General features: G+C 46.3%; 2 protein-coding genes across 2 annotated transcripts in view; one reads left to right on the top strand and one right to left on the bottom strand.

Moving 5' to 3' along the window:
• Positions 1-5,927, top strand: part of fancm (FA complementation group M) — a gene marked incomplete at both ends in the record, with an annotated part of 49,149 nt that extends 43,222 nt beyond the window's left edge. The window contains 7 exons of the mRNA XM_080546810.1: positions 1,006-1,151; positions 1,551-1,719; positions 2,709-2,815; positions 2,960-3,634; positions 3,987-4,350; positions 4,676-4,970; positions 5,786-5,927. Coding sequence (XP_080402936.1) covers positions 1,006-1,151; positions 1,551-1,719; positions 2,709-2,815; positions 2,960-3,634; positions 3,987-4,350; positions 4,676-4,970; positions 5,786-5,927 — 1,898 coding nt within the window. The remainder of the gene's footprint in view (positions 1-1,005; positions 1,152-1,550; positions 1,720-2,708; positions 2,816-2,959; positions 3,635-3,986; positions 4,351-4,675; positions 4,971-5,785) is intronic.
• A 6,961-nt stretch (positions 5,928-12,888) lies between these two features.
• On the bottom strand, positions 12,889-21,817 carry LOC308170436 (mitochondrial basic amino acids transporter-like). Its single transcript, XM_080545227.1, has 4 exons — positions 21,308-21,817; positions 17,733-17,776; positions 15,295-15,378; positions 12,889-14,901 (listed from the first exon to the last, which is right to left on the bottom strand). The coding sequence occupies exons 1-4, from the start codon at positions 21,339-21,341 to the stop codon at positions 14,104-14,106; spliced, it is 960 nt and encodes a 319-aa protein (XP_080401353.1). The 5' UTR covers positions 21,342-21,817; the 3' UTR covers positions 12,889-14,103.
• Positions 21,818-22,395: the final 578 nt, after the last annotated feature.

Raw genomic sequence — 22,395 nt, 5'->3', positions numbered from 1 at the left:
TAATTGCATGTGTGCGTGCCCCCTCGCACCTTGAAATAGCAGTAATACCACGTTCATTGATAAAAACAAATGACATAAAGTATGGAAAGAGTGGGACGATTTTGACAGTTTTTATTTCTGGGGGGATGCCATCCCCCTCAACTCGAGTGCTGCTTATACTGTAATAATATAATGGTCTTATTCTTATCAGGTGGTCTTATTCTTATATGGCTGCGAACTCCCTTTGCAAACTCCCAGACACCGGAGAAAATCCAGTATAATTTAGCGCGTGGCCGGGCAAGGTCCGTTGTGGAACACACTAGGCATGTTGAAGGGGAGATAGACAGCTCCGGAGGGATATAAAAGAAGACTGAAATACAATCATAAACATCAGTTCCTTTTAAATCTTGAATTAAACTCGTTTTCTCGGCTGATAACAACATCGTTAATTTTATTACGAGCCACTTGCATGAATTACAGTAGGCAGTGCGGCTCACATGCCTGTATTAACTCCGCATAACCAGTAGGTAATGTGCGTACGCAAGGTCAATACTCGACGTAGAGGTACGATCGTTTCCACGGTCAAATTGACTCACGTTGAAATTGTATAAATCACTACGTTGACGTGGTTTTCTACGTACGACACGCGTAAGATCAAAATTTGATCTGAGTACTTTCTATAAATGAGGCCCCTGGTCTCTCCTCTCTCCTAGTCTATCCTGGTCTCTCCTAGTCTAACCTGTTGTCTCCTCTCTCCTAGTCTAACCTGTCCTCTCCTCTCTCCTAGTCTAACCTGTTGTCTCCTCTCTCCTAGTCTAACCTGTTCAGTGATGTTGACTCTCCCGTCCACGTGGCCAGGAGACGGCAGCAGCAGCCAGCTGCACTACACATTGTAAGACTGATCTTCATTTCATTCATGTATTTATATATATATACCTTATATCCTATGTTTGGTGTGCGCGTGCGTGTGCATGTGTGCGTGTCAGACGACCGTCCTGACTGTTGTCCTCTCTGTCCTCCAGTCAGATGAGAGTGAGGAAGAGGAGGGCGGAGGTGACGAGGGTGTTTCTGACGACGACTTCCAGGACTACAACACCTCCATACGCCAGCCCAGACCCCCCCACCCGGCTCCCCGCCCGGCCCCCCACCCAGCACCACAGGGGAAAACTAAGGTCTGTCTGGGGGTCAAACATGAACATAAACATTTCAAACATTGAGCTGTATATGTTGCGCCTTTTGACATGATTATCAAAACCATGACCTCATTCTTAAAACCATGACAACATTCTAAAACCATGACAACATTCTTAAAACCATGACGAAATTCTAAAACCATGACAACATTCTAAAACCATGACAACATTCTAAAACCATGACAACATTCTTAAAACTATGACGAAATTCTAAAACCATGACAACATTCTAAAACCATGACAACATTCTAAAACCATGACACTCTAAAACCATGACAACAATCTAAAACCCAGGAGAGCCAGGTCTGAGTTGCTGTTATTGGTCTGTTGTCACCCTGACTCCTCCTGTTTGTTGACTTGTCAGCGTTCTCTTCCCAGAGGGCCGTGCAAAGAGGAGCGCGTCAGTTCCTGGACGAGGAGGCGGTGCTGTCGGAGGGGGAGGAGGAGGGGGGGGGCGTGTCGTCTGATGAAGAGGACGGTGAAGATCAGGACCGGTCTCTGGAGGACTTCGTGGTGAACAACACCCAGGCCTCCCAGGGCCTCGACTGTACGTCGCCGTGACAACACCCAGGGTTCCCGTGCTGGTCTTAAAAAGCCTTAAAGCAATCCAATTTATAAGGCCTCAATTTTTAGGCCTCAAATTCCAGTTATTCGGTCTAAAAATTAGGTGGTAGGTCTTAAAAATGAGATCCTGCAAGGAAATCAGTCCGACCACATCAATTTACGCCAAAATGAATCAAGCTGGAACCAAAAAAATGCCAATAGCTTCCTTTTTTGTCTGTATGGCAGTGAAATCCCTAATTTCATCACCTCGAGGATGACAAAAAGCTATCGTATGGTGTCGCGAATAGGTAAAAAAGAGGTCTAAAAAAGGTCTAGGGTTAGTCTTAAATTTGACTTGTTGAAACTTGTAGGAACCCTGACACCACAGCACCTTTAATGGGGAATGTTGGGAGTTGTAGGAATCGACTCAAATGGGCAATTTACATCAGGACCAGGATGAGGGCATTCAAAGCGAGATGTCTTGACTCAGAGATTTTTTAATCTATCGTTCACACAGGGAGCTGTATCTGATCAGGTGTAACATACACAATATTGACACTCTCACCACTTTCAAATCCAGTCTTAAAACACACCTTTTCACAATGGCTTACTTGGTTTGATCTCCTGTATTTTGTTTGTTGTTATCTGATTTTGCTGTTTTTATCTCATTTTGCTTTGTTGCTTTTAATGTTTTGCTATGTGGTTTTAAACTGTCTTGTAAGGTGTCCTTGAGAGCCTTGAAAGGCGCCCATAAATAAAATGTATTATTATTATTATTATTATTATTATTATTATTATTAAAGATTAAACTGCTTCACTTCACATTCGAAGCTTGTAGACAATGAGGAAGGGTCAGACTCACTCTCCCTGGCTGTGAGTGAGATAGAGAGGTTTATACTGCCCCCTGCTGCTGGCTGAAGGGAACACTGTCCCTAACTGACTCCTCTGTGTCTTAACTGGCCTTCTCCCCCATGTTTCCTCCTCTCCCCCCAGACTCTGAGATGCAGGGCGTTTACCTCCAGTCAGTGAAGAGTCCAGCTATCCCCGCCAAGTACAAGATGGTCTACAAGAACCACCGCAACATGGACGTCTTCTCTCAGGCACTCAGACCTCTGTGTCATTTTACATTCATTCTTTGATTTGATGAAAGATCCCATTCTGCTGCAGCCCCTCTCCAACACACCCCTCCCCAACCCCCATCTCTAACCCCCCCATCTCTGACCCCCCCCTCTCTACCCTCCCAGGTGCCCGAGGAAGATGAGACGTACGTGGAGGACAGCTTCGTGGTCCACGGCAGCGACCCGGACGAGCTGGGGAGCGACGAGGAAGAGGAGGAAGACGAGGATGAAATAGGAGGAGGAGGGGAGGCGGGTCTCCTCCCTGAGGACTCGTACGTGGAGGGGAGGAGGCTGTACCCCACCAGGCGCAGGGCCCTGCTCCGCCATGCCAGGGCTGGGGGGGGCACCGAAGGTGGGCGGGGGGGGGACCCCACAAAGACCGCAGTAGGGAGAACCAAACGCTCCAGGATCATACGACGCCTGGACGACTCCAGCGAGGAAGAGACTGAGGAGGACAGCAGCAGCAGGAAGAGCCTGAGAGCTGCTGAGAGCGGTGGCACTGCCCCCTGGAGGCCGACAGAGGTACAGCAGGACCAGACGTTCAAAGCACCACAGCAGGCAGCGCACGTCTCTACCGCCACCGGTAGGCCAGCAGAGGTACTACAGGTAGGGGCGCCCTCCTCAATAGCGAACATGGAAATAATCTACTCGTGGCTGAGCAGGAGGCAGCGGGGGGACCAGCGGGAGGACCAGAGGGAGGAGAGGTGTCGGCGGAGGCTGCAGGCCCACGCCCTCCTGTCTGAGGAGCTGGACTTTGAGGAGTCGTCTGAGTCTGTGCTGGCCTCATGTAAACAAGCACAGGTAGGTTAACCCCTCTGTAGGACAACGTTCAGGTAGGTTAACCCCTCTGTAGGACAACGTTCGGGTGCTAATTATTGCTAATTGTTGTTGCTAACGCCTTCCCCACACAACCTACCCTAACCACTGGAAGTTAAGGCCTAATACTATCTAACCTTAACCACTCTAGGTTAATACCTAATACTGCCAAACCGTAACCACTGGAAGTTAATACCTAATACTGCCAAACCGCCACGCAAGTCATAATTCACGTGGTCAAGCGTACGTAAACATAGTTGGTATTTAGTCTAATAGAACAGACAGTCCTCACTCTAACATGTTATCTTTAATAGTGTTTATTGTCGTCCTGCTCCAGGCTCCTGGCTCCTCGGCCTCCTCAGCACCCCAGGCTCAGAGCTCCGTGGGCCAGGCCGCTGAGGTAGGCGAGTCCCCTGCTCCCCCGCCGGGCCTGGTGTCGGTCCTGGTGGACAGCCGCTGTATCTCGGGCGGTGGCGTGGAGGTGGTGTCCAGCCTGCGTCTACGCCACGGCGTGGCAGTCCAGGTCTGCTCGCTGAATGGCTGCGACTTCATCGTCAGCAACCGCATGGCGGTGGAGCGGCAGAGCCAATCAGAGGTGGCCGGCGCCCAGAACCGGCGCCGCCTGGTGGAGAGGATGGGCGGCCTGCAGGGGCTGTTCGACCGCGTCTGCCTGGTCGTGGAGAAGGACCGCGCTAAGGCCGGTGAGCGTCTGAGCAACTCACTGGGTTCGAAGTTCGAACCCGGGTCCCCTGTAGCCTGCCACTGTGTTAGCCCACTGAGCCAAAGTCTGGGATCCCACCTCCGGCATCAGGTCTCAGGGCAAGCTGCCAAACCACCTCCACTACATAATAATAATAATAATAATAATAATAATAATAATAATAATAATAATGATAATGATAATAATGATGATGATAATGATAATAATAATAATAATAATAATGCATTTATTTAGTGTGCTACTATCCTGTCATTGACCACCCCTCCTCCCCCGCTCCTCCCCCCTCCTCCCCCCCTCCCCCCCAGGCGAGGTGTCCCGCCCCTTCCAGAGGTCTCGTCACTATGACAGCGTCCTGGCGGGCCTGGTGAGGGCCGGGGTCCGCCTGCTGGTCAGCGGGGGTACGGAGGAGAGCGCCGCCCTGCTGGCCGGGCTGGCCCGGGTGGAGCAGAGGAAGGGTCAGGCCATCGCCGTGCCCCTGGAGGTCAAGGGTCAGCGGCGTCAGCTGGCCCTGAGGTTCTACCTCACCCTGCCCTGCGTCAGCTACGCCAACGCCCTCAACATGGTCCACGCCTTCACCTCGGTGGCCCACCTGGTTAACAGGTAGGGGAGGGAGGGAGGGAGGGAGGGGGGGGGGATTGGTGAGGGGTGGGATGGGTAGGTGGAATGCTGTCCTGCTGATGTCCTTATTGGAGAGATAAAGCCTGATTTATACTCCTGCGTCGAATTTACGCGCGGCTACGCCGTAGCCTACGCGAGGGCTGGTCCGCGGACCGCGTCGCGTTGGTCGGTGTACTCAGAGCGGCATAATAGCGATCAAAACACTTATTTTGGTTATGCTTGTAAAGAAAATGTCTATAATGCATTGAAATGACAGTAAACTAAGATAATAAGATGGTTATCATACATTTTCAAATCTTTATTAATAAGTAATTACAGAAAAAGTAAATGACATTTCTGTCATGACTTCCGCATTTACGAGAGAGTCGGAATGTGACGCTACCAAGCGGACCAATCACAGTTGTTATAGATAACTTTACATTAAATATGTCTATCATAAATATAATTTAAACCCAACGAACAGCCATGGGGCTCCCTGTAACTAATCATTTATTTCTAAATAAACAGGATTGTACATCTCGTAAATGTGAATCGCGCTCCTTATAGGAAGGCTGTGCCTGACGCTTCCATAGGGCGCTCCGTTGGAACGGTGTACTCAAAGCAGCATAATAGCGATCTTTTTGTTGTTATGCTTGTTGTAAATAAAAGTTCTATGATGCATTGAAATGACATTAAACTAAGATAATACGATGGTGATCATAATTTTTCATCTGACACACTTGTGCTCTTGTCATAAACCACCTCTCTATCTCTCCCTCCCTCTCTCTCTCCCTTCCTCCATCCCTCCTCTGCTGCAGCTCCATCGAGGCTCTCCAGCAGGGGGCGTGTGTGAGTCGTTCCAGAGCAGAGGAGATCTACCGCTGCCTCCGCTACTCCTGCGACTCCGCCCTCCTGACCCCCAGCCCCGCCCCCGGCACAGCCAGGAAGACCAGCCTGTAGCGCCTTATCCCTCCCTCCCTCCCTCCCTCCCCCTAAGACCTAAGGAGCAGGGTTAGTCAGCCCTAAGGCTTCCCTCAGGACCAGGGGCCTGGGGGCCTGTCCAGGAGCATTGCTATAGAAACAGATGAGGTAGATCAGGGTTGACTCTCTGTCACAGGGATGGAACACTAGGGATGGAACACTAGGGATATGTTAGACCTGTATTTCTATCCCTTGGACACATTGCACTTGTGTTCCTCTGAATAAGCCCCAGAACGCCCTCTGAAATAAATATATAAATAAATATATAAATAAATATATATTTAAATAAAAGGAAAAAAAAGTGAAAGGACACTAATATGTTATATATTATGAGGTGAATGTATGATGAAGTTGGGAGTGTCCAATCACTGCCATGTAAACTTATAAACATACATGCTAAGACATTATTTAAGTTATTACTGTTTCTGTTCCAATAATGGCTTCATATTTTTGTAGAGAGATCAGATGGGTAATATTTCTGTCATTAAATCATGCTATTTTTCTATACTTTTGTCATTCACCTTCTTTGATGGGTAATGTTTGATTGTAGCAGAGGTGTGGTGTCTAAAAGTCACCAAGTTTCTTTAGCTTCACCTATAACGACTCAACAGTTACAGTAGATGCACTTAGTTCTAGTGTGTGTGTGTGTGTGTGTGTGTGTGTGTGTGTGTGTGTGTGTGTGTGTGTGTGTGTGTGTGTGTGTGTGTGTGTGTGTGAATATATGACAGACACTTATACAAAGGCCCAAACTTTCAGTCAACCAGTCTTAACAACACACAGATGTCAGAGTGTTTTATTTCGCCGTTTCATCATCACATACGCAAAACAAGACTAACGGCCATTTTAGAAGCACTTCAGCCATTCTGAAAACATTACAGAGTTCTGATTGGACGTTTCAACCGCCCGGTTGAGCTTCCTGTTAGAAAGCACCACGTTTTAGTTTTGAAGCCTGAAAATGTAACTGAGAAACTGCAGCCATTACAAGCTAGTTTTTAGAGTGTTTGAGTGCATCAGTAAGTATACACAGACACACACACACACACAACATACTGACCCAAGTTCACAGTATAAATACACATCATACATGTCTCTGTACAAGCAACAGTTTGTCTCAGTTCTTCCCCAGAAATGAGACAACAGACAGATTCAGACCGCTGGGACTGTAACATGAACCATAAAGGTTCTGTATGTTTAGCATTCATAATCATGATCTCTACGTTTAGCATTCATAATCAGGATCTGTAACAACTTCACCCTAAAATATAACGGAATCTCAGGTCAGAACGTGGCTGAGATTGTGATGCAGTAAAATGTGATTGTAGGGAGTAAATGAGTGTACTGTTACAGTCCAGTTAAACTGACCTGTGTTGATTTGTCTGTAAATTTAGAGCAGCCACACGACTCAATACAACAACCAGCAATAAGGTGCCGCTTCCAAGAGTCTGATTGGTTTGAGGAAGCTAACTAGAAAAAGGAAGTTCCTGAAGAAACGTTTTGGGCTTGCTAAAAAAAAAAAAAAAAGTAATTACGTTGGAGGTTGGACAGTCAGGAACTGGTCTACGTTCAGAGAGGCACAATGTTGCAGGACGTTCATACAGAGATCTACTGTGTAGAGCAGTGTGTTTGATACCATTCATGGGGCCTCATTTATAGAACGTGCTTAGATCAAATTTTGATCTTACCCGTGTCGTACGTAGAAAACCACGTCAACGTAGTGATTTATAAAATTTCAACGTGAGTCAATTTGACCGTGGAAACGATCGTAGCTCGACGTCGAGTATTCATTTGCTTACGCACATTCCCTACTGGTTATGCGGAGTTATTACAGGCATGTGAGCCGCACTGGAAAAACGTTGCCTACTGTAATTCATGCGAAGTTTAAGTGGCTCGTAATAAAATTAACGATGTTGTTATCTGCCGAGAAAATGAGTTTAATTCAAGATTTAAAGGGAACTTATGTTTATGATTGTATTTCAGTCTTCCTTTATATCCCTCCGGAGCTGTCTATCGCCCCTTCAACATGCCTAGTGCGTTCCACAACGGACCTTCGCCGGCCGCGAATTTGCGAAACCTAGGATGGTAGGGGAAGGCAGGGCAATACCGCTACCTGATTGGTTGGCGAAGCACTCGTGATGAGCCCCCTCATTGGCTGGCGAGTCGAACGTGGAGATGTTTGCCAGTAGCTGAAGATCGGCTTGAATATAATCTAAGAGAGTTCAAGTTTAAACAACTCCTAAAGTTCTGAAATGTATTTTTGTGACATTACTGCTCCTTTGATACGAATTCGACGTTTATGGACAAACGTCGAATTCTGACGTGACATTGGGGTAGCTCGTTCTGAAAGCGCAGGGGTGCGCCTGTCGGGCTAACCCTAACCTTAACCCTAACCTGGGGGAGACCTGGAGCTGGAACTTTTGGAACTTTTTACTTATTGAGCCTGCACTGTTTTATGTATTTTATTGAATGTTTTCTGTTTTCTGTATTTAATGTTTTCTGCCCTAACTGCCCAGTGAGCAATTTTACGTTGATTAGACGTCTAAACAACGTCTAAATAGCCTGTAGACGTCTAGGCGAAATCGAGGCTAAATATACGCCAAATTGGAAATTGAAACAACGTCTATGTTTAGACGTTGAAATGCCGTTGAAACATATACGTTGTTTCCCTGTCTATGTTTCAACGGCATTTCAACGTCTAAACATAGACGTTGTTTCAATTTCCAATTTGGCGTATATTTAGACCTTGAAATGCCGTTGAAATATTATGTTCCTGGAGGTACTACAATACCAGGTCGATGCGTGGTGTGGACGGAGCAAGCCCCTATTCCATCTCCCTGCTCCAAATCAATTTAATATAACGTCCCCGGGTAGGGGACGCATCAGATATTAAACTGATAAGAACAGATACACTTGATCTTAGCCAAAAGGCCGAGAAGCGATACCCGCGATGGTTTCGAGGGAGGGTACTCATTCTCTGGCACGTCAATGTAGGTCACGGTTTAACCACAACAATAGTTTCTATAGGCATTCCACTATATAATAATAATGGTATTAGTGGAATAGTGTTTTAACAATAATAATGTAGTGCCAATGTACAAAACATCCCAAAAATACTACTTTTCACTGTTCCAACCGGGAAATTCAATACGTCCCATGGTCACGTGGTAACCCGTCTCCAATCGTAGCGAAAGAAAGCATTTGTTAACCAAAATTACATTAACCGCAAACTGGAAATAATAACCAACCGGTTACATGTAGCAAAACGTAATGCGATTATTATGTGACGTTTTTTGTATTTAAGAAAGCACATTTTAACGATATTTCCTTTTAACGATCAGTTTCTATGGACCTCTTTGAATTAAAAGAAAAGGACAAAGAAGAATATGCCTGTAAGCAATGCGTTTGTATTTTTAAAATATAACTGGTCTTTCCTCTCATTCTGTGCTACTTGTTCCTGTTTAAAGTTGTTCATGTGCTTTGATCTTTGTTTGAAAAGCCACTGATGACTCTACAATGATAGACTCTCCTCTGCAGTCATCAACACCTGGTACTATGACTATTTTTCTATATAATCTCAATTCAGTTCATGTAGTGTGTTGCCAATTTGTCTTCCCAGCCTCATAGTCATAGAGTAGAGCGTAAGGACAATAGAATGGGTTTAATAACGGTTTTAATGCATTTGAGATAAGTAGAAAATATGTTTAGACACAGACCGCATTTATCTGGGTTAAAGGACAGCGACGTATAGACGCAATTTAAACCACCACTTCCGCATGAATAACTATGCTAGACTACATGGAATCTCAGACTAAATGACGGTCTGGTACATATTTTGACAATCTACAGGCGTTTAGGGTATTAATTTAAACTCAAAGTGCTGCTAGACTAAAACAGGTTTAGACACAGACAGCATTTATCTGGGTTAAAGGACAGCGACGTATAGACGCAATTTAAACCACCACTTCCGCATGAATAACTATGCTAGACTACATGGAATCTCAGACTAAATGACGGTCTGGTACCTATTTTGACAATCTACAGGCGTTTAGGGTATTAATTTAAACTCAAAGTGCTGCTAGACTAAAACAGGTTTAGACACAGACAGCATTTATCTGGGTTAAAGGACAGCGACGTATAGACGCAATTTAAACCACCACTTCCGCATGAATAACTATGCTAGACTACATGGAATCTCAGACTAAATGACGGTCTGGTAGGGATGCTCCGATTTATCGGCCACCGATTTAAATCGGCCGATTTCACTCCAAATGACTCGATCGGTGATCGGCAAAAATGGCCGATCGCAAAAACCGATCTTTTTTTTTTTTTTTTTTTTTTTTTCTTTTCCCTGGGGAAGACAGATAACTGAACAGAAAACATAGGAGGACGTAACAGTATGTAAACCATGAAGGCCACGTTTATGATGTCTTTTATACAGCCATATCGACTGACTTGGGCTTCAGGCCCTAACTGGGTGATAGGCCAGACCTTTACTATGCCATAAAAATGGGTCTGCGTTTGCTTGGTGCCTAATGGATCAAAACTTTTGTCTAAAAAGCAAAAAATATGTAGGCTATCCAGTCAGTAGGCCTACAGTTATGTATTTTAAAAAAAATCGGTATCGGTATCGGTATCGGTTGATCTTGAGGAAAAAAATCGGTGATCGGTATCGGCCCCAAAAATCCAGATCGGAGCATCCCTACGGTCTGGTACATATTTTGACAATCTACAGGCGTTTAGGGTATTAATTTAAACTCAACGTGCTGCTAGACTAAAACAGGTTTAGACACAGACCGCATTTATCTGGGTTAAAGGACAGCGACGTATAGACGCAATTTAAACCACCACTTCCGCATGAATAACTATGCTAGACTACATGGAATCTCATACTACATGACGTCTGGGACGTATTCTGACAGTTTAGAGGGGTTTAATAACGGTTTTCATGCATTTAAGATAAGTAGAAAATATAGCCGTAATATAGCTGGTCTATATTGGTTTATATTGTAGACGCGAGGTTGAAAAGACGTCTATTGCTCACTGGGTGAGCTGTTTGACAACAAAATTTCCCCATTGGGGACAATAAAGGTTTTCAATCAATCAATCAAAACCTTAACCGTAACCTTAACCCTAACCCTAACCTTAACCCTAAATGTGGCCTAACTAATTAATGCAAGTGCAATTCAAAATGGAATAATCCCGAGAGAAGCCCCGACAGGCGCACATAACAGAGAACGAGCTACCCCAATGTCACGTCAGAATTCGACGTTTGTCCATAAACGTCGAATTCTGACGTCTGCCGTGTGAGACCTGGGGGCTATTCCATCAACATCGCTAAAGAAAAATCCAGGTTTAGTCTGATAAGTCTCGCGAGAGTTCTTAAAAATATCCAGGCATATTCTGATAAGTCTCGCGAGAGTTATCAAAAATAAGCCAGGATTTTCCTTTAGCGACGTTGATGGAATACCCCCCAGGTATTTACACTGTGTTGCCCAGTCAATAAACATGTTTCCTTATGACTTCTAACTTCTCTGGGCGACACACGCATTTCAACCCGTTCACACGCCGCATTTCAGCTAGCCCAATATTGCTAGCTTATAGCAAGGAGTCTGGCTAATTAGATGGTAGACTCGCCAGCCAATGAGGGGGCTCATCACATTCGCCAACCAATCAGGTAGCGGTATTGCCCTGCCTTCCCCTACCATCCTAGGTTTCGCAAATTCGCTGCCCGGCCACGCGCTAAATTATACTGGAGTTTCTCCGGTGTCTGGGAGTTCGCAATCATGTTTTCAATGTCACCTGATAAGAATAAGACCATTATATTATTACAGTATAAGCAGCACTCGAGTTGAGGCGGGATGAAAACAGTCAAAATCGTCCCCCTTCTAAAACTCCCCTCCCCTCTTTCCATACGTTATGTCATTTATCAATGAACGTGGTATTACTGCTATTTCAAGGTGCGAGGGGGCACGCACACATGCAATGACATTTTTACTGACACTGAAGTCACTGACGCTGAGGGGATGCTACAATTGTCCTCATATGATAAAATCCACCATCCCCCCTGATTTTCTTTTACAACTTGAGTAGCCTACTGAGTATAAGCATTTGCCTGGTTAGTTGTCATGATCAAACTTTACAAACGCAACTTACCGAGAAGCCACTCTTCTCTGCCCTCTCCCGCTTCCAGACGAACGCCTACCCTATATTATAGCACTTGTCTTAATTCAGCCGCTATAATTGAGCCTCTATCACAGGGCGTTAATACAAACCTCATTCACCTGCGTTAAATTCCAAGTATAATTTGGTATTTATAGAAGGAAGCACGTACGCAACTTTAAACCATCTCAGCCCGTTTTATAAATAATGCTTACGTCCGTTTAGAAAAATGTGCTTACGTGAAAGTCAAAGATGACGTTCAAGTACTTTTTTATAAATGAGGCCCCTGATTCCATTCATTACAATAAACCCGGCCTCCGATTTCTACCTCCACCAGCCTTCCCCCAGGGGTGCAAACTGGTGATGGTCCAAAAAAGTGACACTTTGTTTTGCACTAAGACAAATTATCAATGCGCAGATAACATTTTTGTTAATGGGGGAGGGGGGGGGGAGGGAATAGCGCTAGCACTAACGGTGCTAACTCTAATGGTGGTCTTAGCAGCGGCTCTAACCTTAACACCCACATAATTGTACCCACATACAATTATTATGTTGAAAACAGGTTTGCTTACTGTAACTGTCCTCCACACTGTCTAGAATTGCACCTAGCTGCATGAAGCTAAAAGTTATTTCAATAGCAGCAGAGTTTAGCAGACAGGAAGATTAGTTAGAAGAATAGTCATCATGTGACTGACGTAGACCCCCACCCAACCCCTCCCAAAATCTTTTTTGGGTAGATCTACATGATTCGCGTGGATGACGTATTTTGAAGTAAAAACGGCTAATTTAGCAGAAGAGTGACAAGTTTGCACCCCTGTTCCCTGGTGTCGAACAGCAGAATAGACACAGCCTCTCCCTCTCTCTGTGACTCAGGAGAAAACACGTTAGCTCCATTTACACTAACTCTATCTACAGTGTTCAGTGCGTCTCACTCTTCTACCAGAAACCAGTACGTGCAGAGGTCACGACCCTCTCTGGAATGTCCAATAGTATTATAATAATATATATTAATACTAATATATTTATAATAATATATTTAATTCCAGCAGGGCAGGTAAGAAAACAAACAAACTCTGCGAATCTCTCCCCTTGACCATGAAGTGCTTAACTCACCAACTGCCAAACAGTTCCAGAACACTCAGCACCTAGAGTGTTTTATGTGGTATCTACCTAGCAACAACACTCTAATTGGCTAGAAAATGAAGCCTCATCATTCATGCTTTCTTTGGTGAATAAAGTCACCCGTGGCAATCTAGAATGTTGACAATTTGGGCGACTTTATTCACCTCGACACTGAATGAGTAAAACACTAGTCTAATCTAGACGCAGCCCCCCACCATCTCACACACCAATCCATCCCTTTTAAATGTGTGAGGAGAGGAGCTCAAAAGTATACACTTTATAATCACAAAGTGTACACTTCAGGGAGAAGGGAAACCAATCGGATCGCCGCCTTGATCAAAGAAGACCCGCCCTCACTCACAGCAGCCTATCACGTCTGAGTACATAGTTTAGAATCCCCAGGACTCCACAGTCATGTGTCTTTTCATAGGAAAGCTTCATTTCTCTATTGATACAGTACAGTATATACACATACATACTGACCCATAAATACACATATAAATACATATCTGCTTGCATGTATACGGGTGTCTAGACTGTAACCATGGTGACCAAGCCTGTTTAGTGCTTTTAGCTCTAAGAGAAGAAGACCAGTGTGATCGCTAACGCTCCAATTAACCAAAACAATTCAATAAAAAAAGGGCTGCTCTGTACAAAACCGTGGGGGGGGGAGAGTGTGTGGGGGGGTAGGGGGGGGGTCACAAAAAGGGTCACATGGTATATTTACAAGCACAGTTGCCATCTGAAAATAAATCTTATAAAAATAGCCTTTGTGGCAAAGCTACGAGTGGTCAAGTCACTCCGGCCTCAGCAGGTCACTAGGGTGCACCGGCCGCAGGACCGCCAGCGCAGCAGGGGGCGCCAGAGCGCCTCCACATCACATGCTGGAGGCCTGCTGCGGCTGCAGGGCGTGGGGGGGGGGAGCGGGCACGGGGGCAGGGCCGGGGCCGACGCCGACCTCACAGTCCTTAAGGCCCGCCTCCCCGTCGCTCCGCATGTACAGCAGGAACAGAGTCACGGTGGCGAAGGTGGTGGCGTTGACGGGGAACGCCCGCAGCAGCGTGGAGGTGAGGCCGCGCGTGAACACGCGCCACCCCTCCTTCCGCACGCTCTGACGCACGCAGTCGGCGATGCCGCTGTACTGGTTGACCCCGCCCACGCCGTCCGCCTGGAGGCGGGACTTGATGACGTCCACGGGGTAGGTGGACAGCCAGGAGGCGATGCCCGACATGCCGCCGGCGAACAGCAGCTTGGGGATCATGTAGGGGTCGTCGGGCTCGCAGCCCAGCGAGCGCGTCAGCACGTCGTAGGCCAGGAAGTAGACCCCGAACCCGGGCGTCTCCCGGATCAGCGTGGTCACCATGCCGCGGTTGATGCCCCGCAGCCCCTCCTTCCTGTAGATGCGGACCAGGCAGTCCAGGGAGTTCTTGTAGAGCTTCCTGGTCGACTTCTTCTTCTCCCCGGTGCCCTGCAGCTGCATGCGCGTCTTGGCCAGCTCCATGGGGCAGCAGATGACGCACTGGATGGCGCCCGCCGACGCCCCCGCCAGGAACTGGTTGAGCGGGATGTCGTGCTGCAGGTTCCGCATGGCGTTGCCCTGGACGCCAAACACAATAGCGTTGATGAACGCCAGGCCCATCATGGGGGAGCCGATGCCCTTATACAGACCTGTTAACTGGAGAGGGGTGGGGGACATGAGGTGAAAGAGGGAAGATGATGAATGAATAGAAGTTGTTAAGAGTAAATGAAGCTGACAGTCGCTGAACACCTTGGACCAGCAGGGGGAGCAGTACTACTACTACTACTACTACTACTACTACTACTACTACACTACTACTACTGCTGCTGCTATTACTACTACAGTACTACTACTACTACTACTGCTGTTACTACTATTACTACAGTACTACTACTATTACTACTACTGCTATTACTACTACTGCTATTATTACTACTACTCCTATTACTACTACTGATGTTACTGCTGCTGCTACAGTACTACAAAAGTACAACATCATATCATTTTAAGACTTATTTACTTGTTGCAGTCATTCTCTGTCTGACTTACCGACTCCTGGCGTATGATGGACTGGAAGCAGTGGTAGGTCCCGCGGTAGAGTGGCCGGTCCACACTCTGGACCTGCAGACGCACCTGGAACCACAGAGCAGCGTCAGAGAGGAGCTAACGCTAGGCTAACTCTAGGCTAACTCTAGGCTAACTCTAGGCTAACTCTAGCACAGACCTCCACATTCAACACCACACACAACTGCTACACACACACAAAAAGGGCAAACAAAACATTTTAAAAGACTGTATAATACACATTTTTACATAATTATTTTTAAGGGAGTGAGGGGGTGCAACTTGTGTGTGTGTGTGTGTGTGTGTGTGTGTGTGTGTGTGTGTGTGTGTGTGTGTGTGTGTGGCAGGGTTGACATTACAATATATCTTCAACAAAAGTAATCCGTGCGTGTACAGTATTTCTGGATGTATTTTTTCAACAGAAACAGACAGACTGGGGGAGAAACAGAAGACCTTACTTACGAGGTCACACTTCCGTGCAGAAACTGTCTATCCCTCATCTACAACACAGTGACACTCACGCTGTTAAAGACAGCCCTGCCTCCAGACCAGGGTTAGAGGTCAACAGGAAGATGGTGCAACCAATAACCGTGTCCCTCTACACCTCCGCATTCAACATAAACAAGGTGACAATGGCTTTGAAGTTATCTTATTTATGCTAGTCATTTCATACACAAAAGACTGTGTGTGTGTGTGTGTGTGTGTGTGTGTGTGTGTGTGTGTGTGATCCCCACAAGGGTCATTTACGATGACGTGAAATAAAACAGGCTTGGACCACTCTCATATGTGTGTGTGTGTGTGTGTGTGTGTATGCTGTAATGCTTTACAGTGAAACCAAATAACAATATTATTCAAAAATGTGTCAGTTGCCAATTCTCTCATTGAACAACAAAAAGAAAATCATTTTACCGGCAGGTGGGACTAGGTGTCTTGTTTAGACGGGGATCCTGGAGTCAACAGAACAAACCATTCAAACACACAAAGACCACAACGCCATGGCAACTAGGCGGTGTAGATGCAGACACTCAACTGTCAACACAGTGGTGAGTCACAACAACCTACACTTCAGTTAGAGAGACAGGCCCGGTGTGTGTGAGTGTGTGTTAGGGTTAGGTGGGGGGCCCGGTGTGTGTGAGTGTGTGTTAGGGTGGGGGGGGGGGGGCCTGTGTGTGTGAGTGTGTGTTAGGGTGGGGGAGGGGGGGGGCCCGGTGTGTGTGAGTGTGTGTTAGGGTGGGGGAGGGGGGGGGCCTGTGTGTGTGAGTGTGTGTTAGGGTGGGGGGGGGGGCCTGTGTGTGTGAGTGTGTGTTAGGGTTAGGTGTGAGGGGGGGGGGGGCATTAGAGAGACTGGCCCTGGACTTGTGTAATATCCTAAATTATATATACACATACACACATAGGCACACATATCCAGTACAGTGAGTGCAAGTGTGTGTGTGTGTACCCATGCATACATTTAAAAAGGTCAAATAAGCTAAACTAAATACTTTATACTAATAAAAATATGTTCTTTTGCTGTTGGCCATTTCGTTGCTTTTAGCATTGTAACACTAAGATCAACATTGGTCAATCAGTTACAATGGAATAAACACTCACCCACCCTTCATCTGGAGGTTACTCATTTAGTGTGTGTGTGTGTGTGTGTGTGTGTGTGTGTGTGTGTGTCTGACACCTCGCTCTGCGAGCTTGAACATGTACTGCCAACAGGCCACGTCTACTACCAGCCTGTACTATCAGGATCCCTCTGGCTGGCAGGAGCTGTTGGCCTGAGAACACACAACTCGAAGGAATACACCCCAACCTGCCACAGTGTAGGGTTGTTGTGTGTGTGTGTGTGTGTGTGTGTGTACTGCACTATCACCTGTTTGTACATGTGGTTTAAAAAAACTAAAACAAAAACACACAATGTAAAAGACAAATGTAGGCCAAACTGTCCCAGTTTGTGTTTCTTAGACAACATGAATGTTTGTTGAATGTATATTTGTCTATGGAGATGGAGGATCCATTCTGGTTGCAGGTAATCTGTATGTAAACTGGCTCTTGCCAAACGGGTTTGAGAGAACACCTTGAGTGGCGATAGTCTAGTAGGAGAAATAGGTTCCCGAATGACATTATTCTGTAATCTGTTTTTTTTTAAGACCCAAATTGTGTCTAGTTAAGGTCAACTAATGTCCCATGGGGTTCGTTTGGCGGCCATCTTGAATTGATGTCCACGCGAATGGCGAAAAACACAGATTTTCATAACAACATGAAGAAATCTTGACTAGACACCATTAGGGTCTTAAAAAAAACAGGTTACAAAATAATGTCATTCGGGTACATGGTAGACACCTGTTTCTCTACTAGACTACTAAACATGAACAACCTCAGACAGAGCAGAGCGGCCATGCTTCACAGCTGAAAGAGTCGACGTCAGGTTAACTCACCTTCACAGTGTCGAAAGGATGCCCAACCAACACACCAGCAGCGCCTAGCGGACAGCAGAGAGAAAGTTGTTGTAGGCTATCACTTTAAATAGTTCATTATTTTTTTCTTTTTCTAATAGAATTCGCAACCATATTCCCTGGGTCAGGGGTCGAGGTGCGATAATGAAGCTGTAAAACAAACGTCTGAACGCTTGAAAGCTTCAGAGAAAAGAAACGTGTCCCTTGGTGTTGTTTTTCCTTTTAGCTACGAGTCGTTCGGGACTGAATTTTCACGTGGCGGCGTGATAACCGTGCGATACGCGATACGCGGAATGAAAGTACGAGTTACGATACTTTTCGAATGTTTTCGTGAGGGGAGTCGCCGGTGGTCGTTGTCGGTCGACTGTTGTGATGGATTACTCGTCGGGCCTTCGGCTGAGGGGACGGCAAATAGTTACTTAGTGGGGCTTGCAGTGATGCAGCAGTCAGCAGTCAGCAGTTGGATTTTGAGGAAGTAAATTCCTCTCCCAGCGGTTACAGCTGTTGGTGCGCAAGAGCGCCTTCATGCGGCTGATCTGCCACGCAGCATGCATTTTGGCAACGCATGCGCACTGGCGCACCAGTTATGTGCACCCCTGGTTATAGCATTGTTATTACACGTTTATGACACCGTGGAGTGGTAACAGGCTAGAACGCGTGGCGTAGCTAATCATTCATGGAGGCCAGTCCTGACGCAACTTTACCGCGGGACCTACCACTGCTTCCAGTAAGTCAGACAGAGAGTACTGTATCTGGGACACACACACACACACACACACACACACACACACACACACACCACAGCGCTACAAGCACGACAGACAAAGTCTGTCAGTCAAACCGTTCTCAGAAAAAAGTCCAGACAGAGAAGAAACATGGATGTTTATACACAGGTAATCAGTCCCGCCCTCAGGTAAGGTTCAAGCCAATCAGACATTTCCTGTCTGCATCTGTGATGAGGAGGGGGTATGATGCTAGCTGTGATGCAAATTATGAAGAGGTTATGGGGGATTGACCCCCACTTTCTCTTAGAGACACAAAGGTGGAAAAGAGACCCAGAGGCCACGAAACAGTCTTGTCTGGTTTTGGAGTACTGGGCCTGGGGAAACACAAAGCATGCGCTGTTATTTTCCTACGGACAGCCTCGATGCGTTGTTTCCAATCGGAGCGAAACCACCCTTTTCAAGCGGAGCATGCGTCGGTTGTTTGCTCCGGGAGCAACTTCGAATGCGCGTTCTCACAGCTCCAAACGACGCAAAGCAAAGCGAATTTTATCCTAAACTCAGATTCCAAGTGAAGCAAATGTTCTAGTGAGAACACACCCTTAGGGTGTGGTTTCGCGCCGATTAGAAACTACGCATCGAGGCTGTCCATAGGAAAACAACAGCGCATCCGTGTTGATCTGGATAAGAGTGGGACGAATAGGCAATTTTAAATGTTTCTGACCAATCAACTACCACGTCTGTTGCTTCGATTGCGTTTGTTACTTTGTTTAGGCTACATAAAGGGCTGTGAGAACGCAAATCAGAGAAATAATTTATGCAACAATGTTGCAATCTCATCCACTTGCTCCTGGTCATGATTCAGACTTTCATGTGAGAACATGACCTTCGATTGCTCTGGTTGCTCTTGTTGTTAATGTCTAGCCAATGTCAAGTTTCAAGTACAGAAACTGTTTTTCATTGTAGAAGAGGTTGAGGTCGTTGTTAAGTATGTTAATTCTGCCCAGACAGTCTGACTGATAGTAGTATGAAAAAAAAAATGAAAAAAAACTACAGCGCACACACACGCACAGTCCTTGACATTATGCTAACAAGGGGTAAGCGGTCTATTGTGACACAGCACCCACCTGCGTCACAGAACAAACTTGCTGTTGCTGTCTCATGTCAGAGTGGTGGAGCACTCAATAAACCTGCCGGACCTCACCTGTCTAACACCCTCACCTGTCTAACACCCTCACCTGTCTAACACCCTCACCTCTGGGCTGCTGTGACTCGCATTACATTTACATTTTTGACATTTAGCAGAGGCCTTTAAGTTTATTTTTATATAGTAAGTAGAGAAACTGTACAAGGGGGTAGAGGGGATGAGGAGGTCTTAGAAGGGACAGTTAAGATGTAGCCTGAACAGATTGGTCTTCAATCTACAGTGGAAGATAGAGATTGACTCTGCAGTGGGAAGCTCGACAGTGAAAAGCTGTAACCAAGTTAGCGCGACTGACTGCTGCATCCACGTAGAGGCAGGTGGTGCCAGGCGGCCAGCAGAGGTGGAAGAGCGGAGTGACCGGGCAGGGGTTTGGGGGCTGATCCCCCCAAGTAAATGGACTGCACTTATATAGCGCCTTTATCCAAAGCGCTTTACAACGGCCTCTCATTCACCCATTCACACACACCAAGGGCGGCAAGCTACCATGCAAGGCGCCGGCCCGCTCGGGAGCAATTTGGGGTTCAGTGTCTTGCCCAAGGACACTTCGACATGTGGCCAGCCGGGGCTCGAACCGCCGATCTGCCAACCTTGCAATTAGACAGCGGCTCTACCTCCTGCGCCACAGCCGCCCCAAGTAGGGAGGGGCAGACTCACCACTGCTTCCATAAGTGATCTCTACACTACAACCCACTCAGTCTGGGGGGTGGGTGACATGACGAGAGAGCCTGCAGGACAACTTCCTGTATTATTGAAGAATCCTAACAATGTGGAGCAGACTAAACACTCCAAGGTCTACAGATGGGTCTCCGTCCATGAATAAACTATTCCTAGACTGTTATCATTCCTCTGACAATCTTTATCTGACAGTTCCTCAACTCATCTGTGAGACTTAGTTAGTCTTGCCTGCACTCCTGGGGCGCCACATTCCCAGACACAGATTAAACCTAGAACGACATTTCTAATGGAGAATCCCCATTGAAAAAAAGTGTGATTTAGTCTAGGATTAGTCCTAATCTGTGAGGGGGCAAACCATCCCTGAATGATCCGTGGCGAAAATACAATTTGCCGTCCAAGTCATTGTAAATAACTACTGTTGTATTGATGTTACGGAAAGACCTGTTTCTTTTGACGAATCCCTCAACCACTCCCCTGTGACTACATGCGAAGGAATGCATGTCAATTGTTGTCAGTTTCTCAACGAACGGGGTGTGGGAGACTTGACATGTATGCATGCATGTCTTACATGTCTGCGAACTTCTGAAGATCACTGACATTAGTAACACAGGCACAGTGGATTTGGAACCAGCAAGCAGACACGAGAGAGAGAGAGGAGGCTCCAGTGTTTTTCCATGACCATCTGGGAGCCTAATCTTGCGGTGCAACTGTATATCAGCCTTAGCTTAGCCTCGCTAGCTAGACAACAACACTGTCTGAGTCAGTCTATGCAAAGCTTTTTGATAGCCTTGTGCATTTCGCAAATCCTCCTCATGTCTGGACGAGACAGTCGGGTCCCCCCCCCGGTGCATTGCAGCCACGTAGCTGTCCATCTGAGTCCCATGTGCAAAGCTTTTGGAGATCATGCTAACCTCGCTAGCTAGGTATAACAGTCGGATAGTCTCAACTTTACTCACCTCCCATGCATCCTGCAGCGAAATCCAATGCCATTCCCTCAAGAGTCTGTCAATCAGTCAACAAAAGCTACCTAGTTTGCTAGCTAGCTAATCAACGAATCCAATGTTTTTGGGCGGTAGAGAAAAAAAAAATCTGATGCAGTCTTGATGCAATACGACTTTGTATCGCGTCAAACTGGCCCCGAAAATGACACCGACTCGCTTTTAGACTTCTTCCCTCCTCTGGTTGGCTGGCAGCATATGCTAGCCTGGTAGCTAGCTGACTATCCTATCAAGGTATCTAGACCTCCACGTCTCTTGGATCAGGGCGAGTTGGCGGAGAGGTTTGATTAAAATAATGATGATGAAATCACAACGAGAGCTCGTAAATAAGCTAGATGATTTAGCCTAATGCGTTTTCTCTTTTGATGTCGTTAATTGCGCGGAGCATTTACTGTCCTCTCTCTCTCTATATATCTATATATCTATATATCTATCTGATAGATCTAGCTATCTATCTTCTGGCGCTTTCTATTTCTGTACCAGGAGAAGTTCAAATGAGGTGGATATGCTTTGCCCTTTTTGAGGAAGCGCTCAGCCCAATCGGATCACTTTGACCAAGACAACTCCCCTCTTTATCTTGTCCGCCCCCTCGTCTCATTGGCCGCGACCTCCATGAGGCCAACATGCCGGAATGGCATTCAGTTCTGGGGTGCGTTCGTAAACGCGCTATGGAAACCTGATCGGCACTCATGGAATGCCTCTTGTCCAATCAAATTATTTGGGTCCCTTTATGACGTGGCGCTCCGGCGCTCTCAGAGCGAATTTACGAACGCACCCCTGATTCCTTTCCTCTGAACGTCCTGTGTGAGTGATGTTGATTTGGACTGCACTTATATTTATATTATTATATACATTTCAAATCAAATCAAATCAAGTTTTATTTGTATAGTGTAGTGCCGGAGGAAAAAGGAAAGACGTAGGCAACGTAATGATAACTGTTTAATCAAAATAACAACTTGTACACTCCGTACAGGACCAGGAAATCGATCACCAAAACTCTTGTATCTCAACAGGAAGTTGCAACGTTAATAATCCTCCCCTCTGCC

This window comes from Nansenia antarctica (assembly GCF_963989245.1).
Source record: "Nansenia antarctica genome assembly, chromosome: 1".
Classification (NCBI taxonomy): domain Eukaryota; kingdom Metazoa; phylum Chordata; class Actinopteri; order Argentiniformes; family Microstomatidae; genus Nansenia; species Nansenia antarctica.
This window is presented reverse-complemented; position numbering and strand designations above follow the sequence as displayed.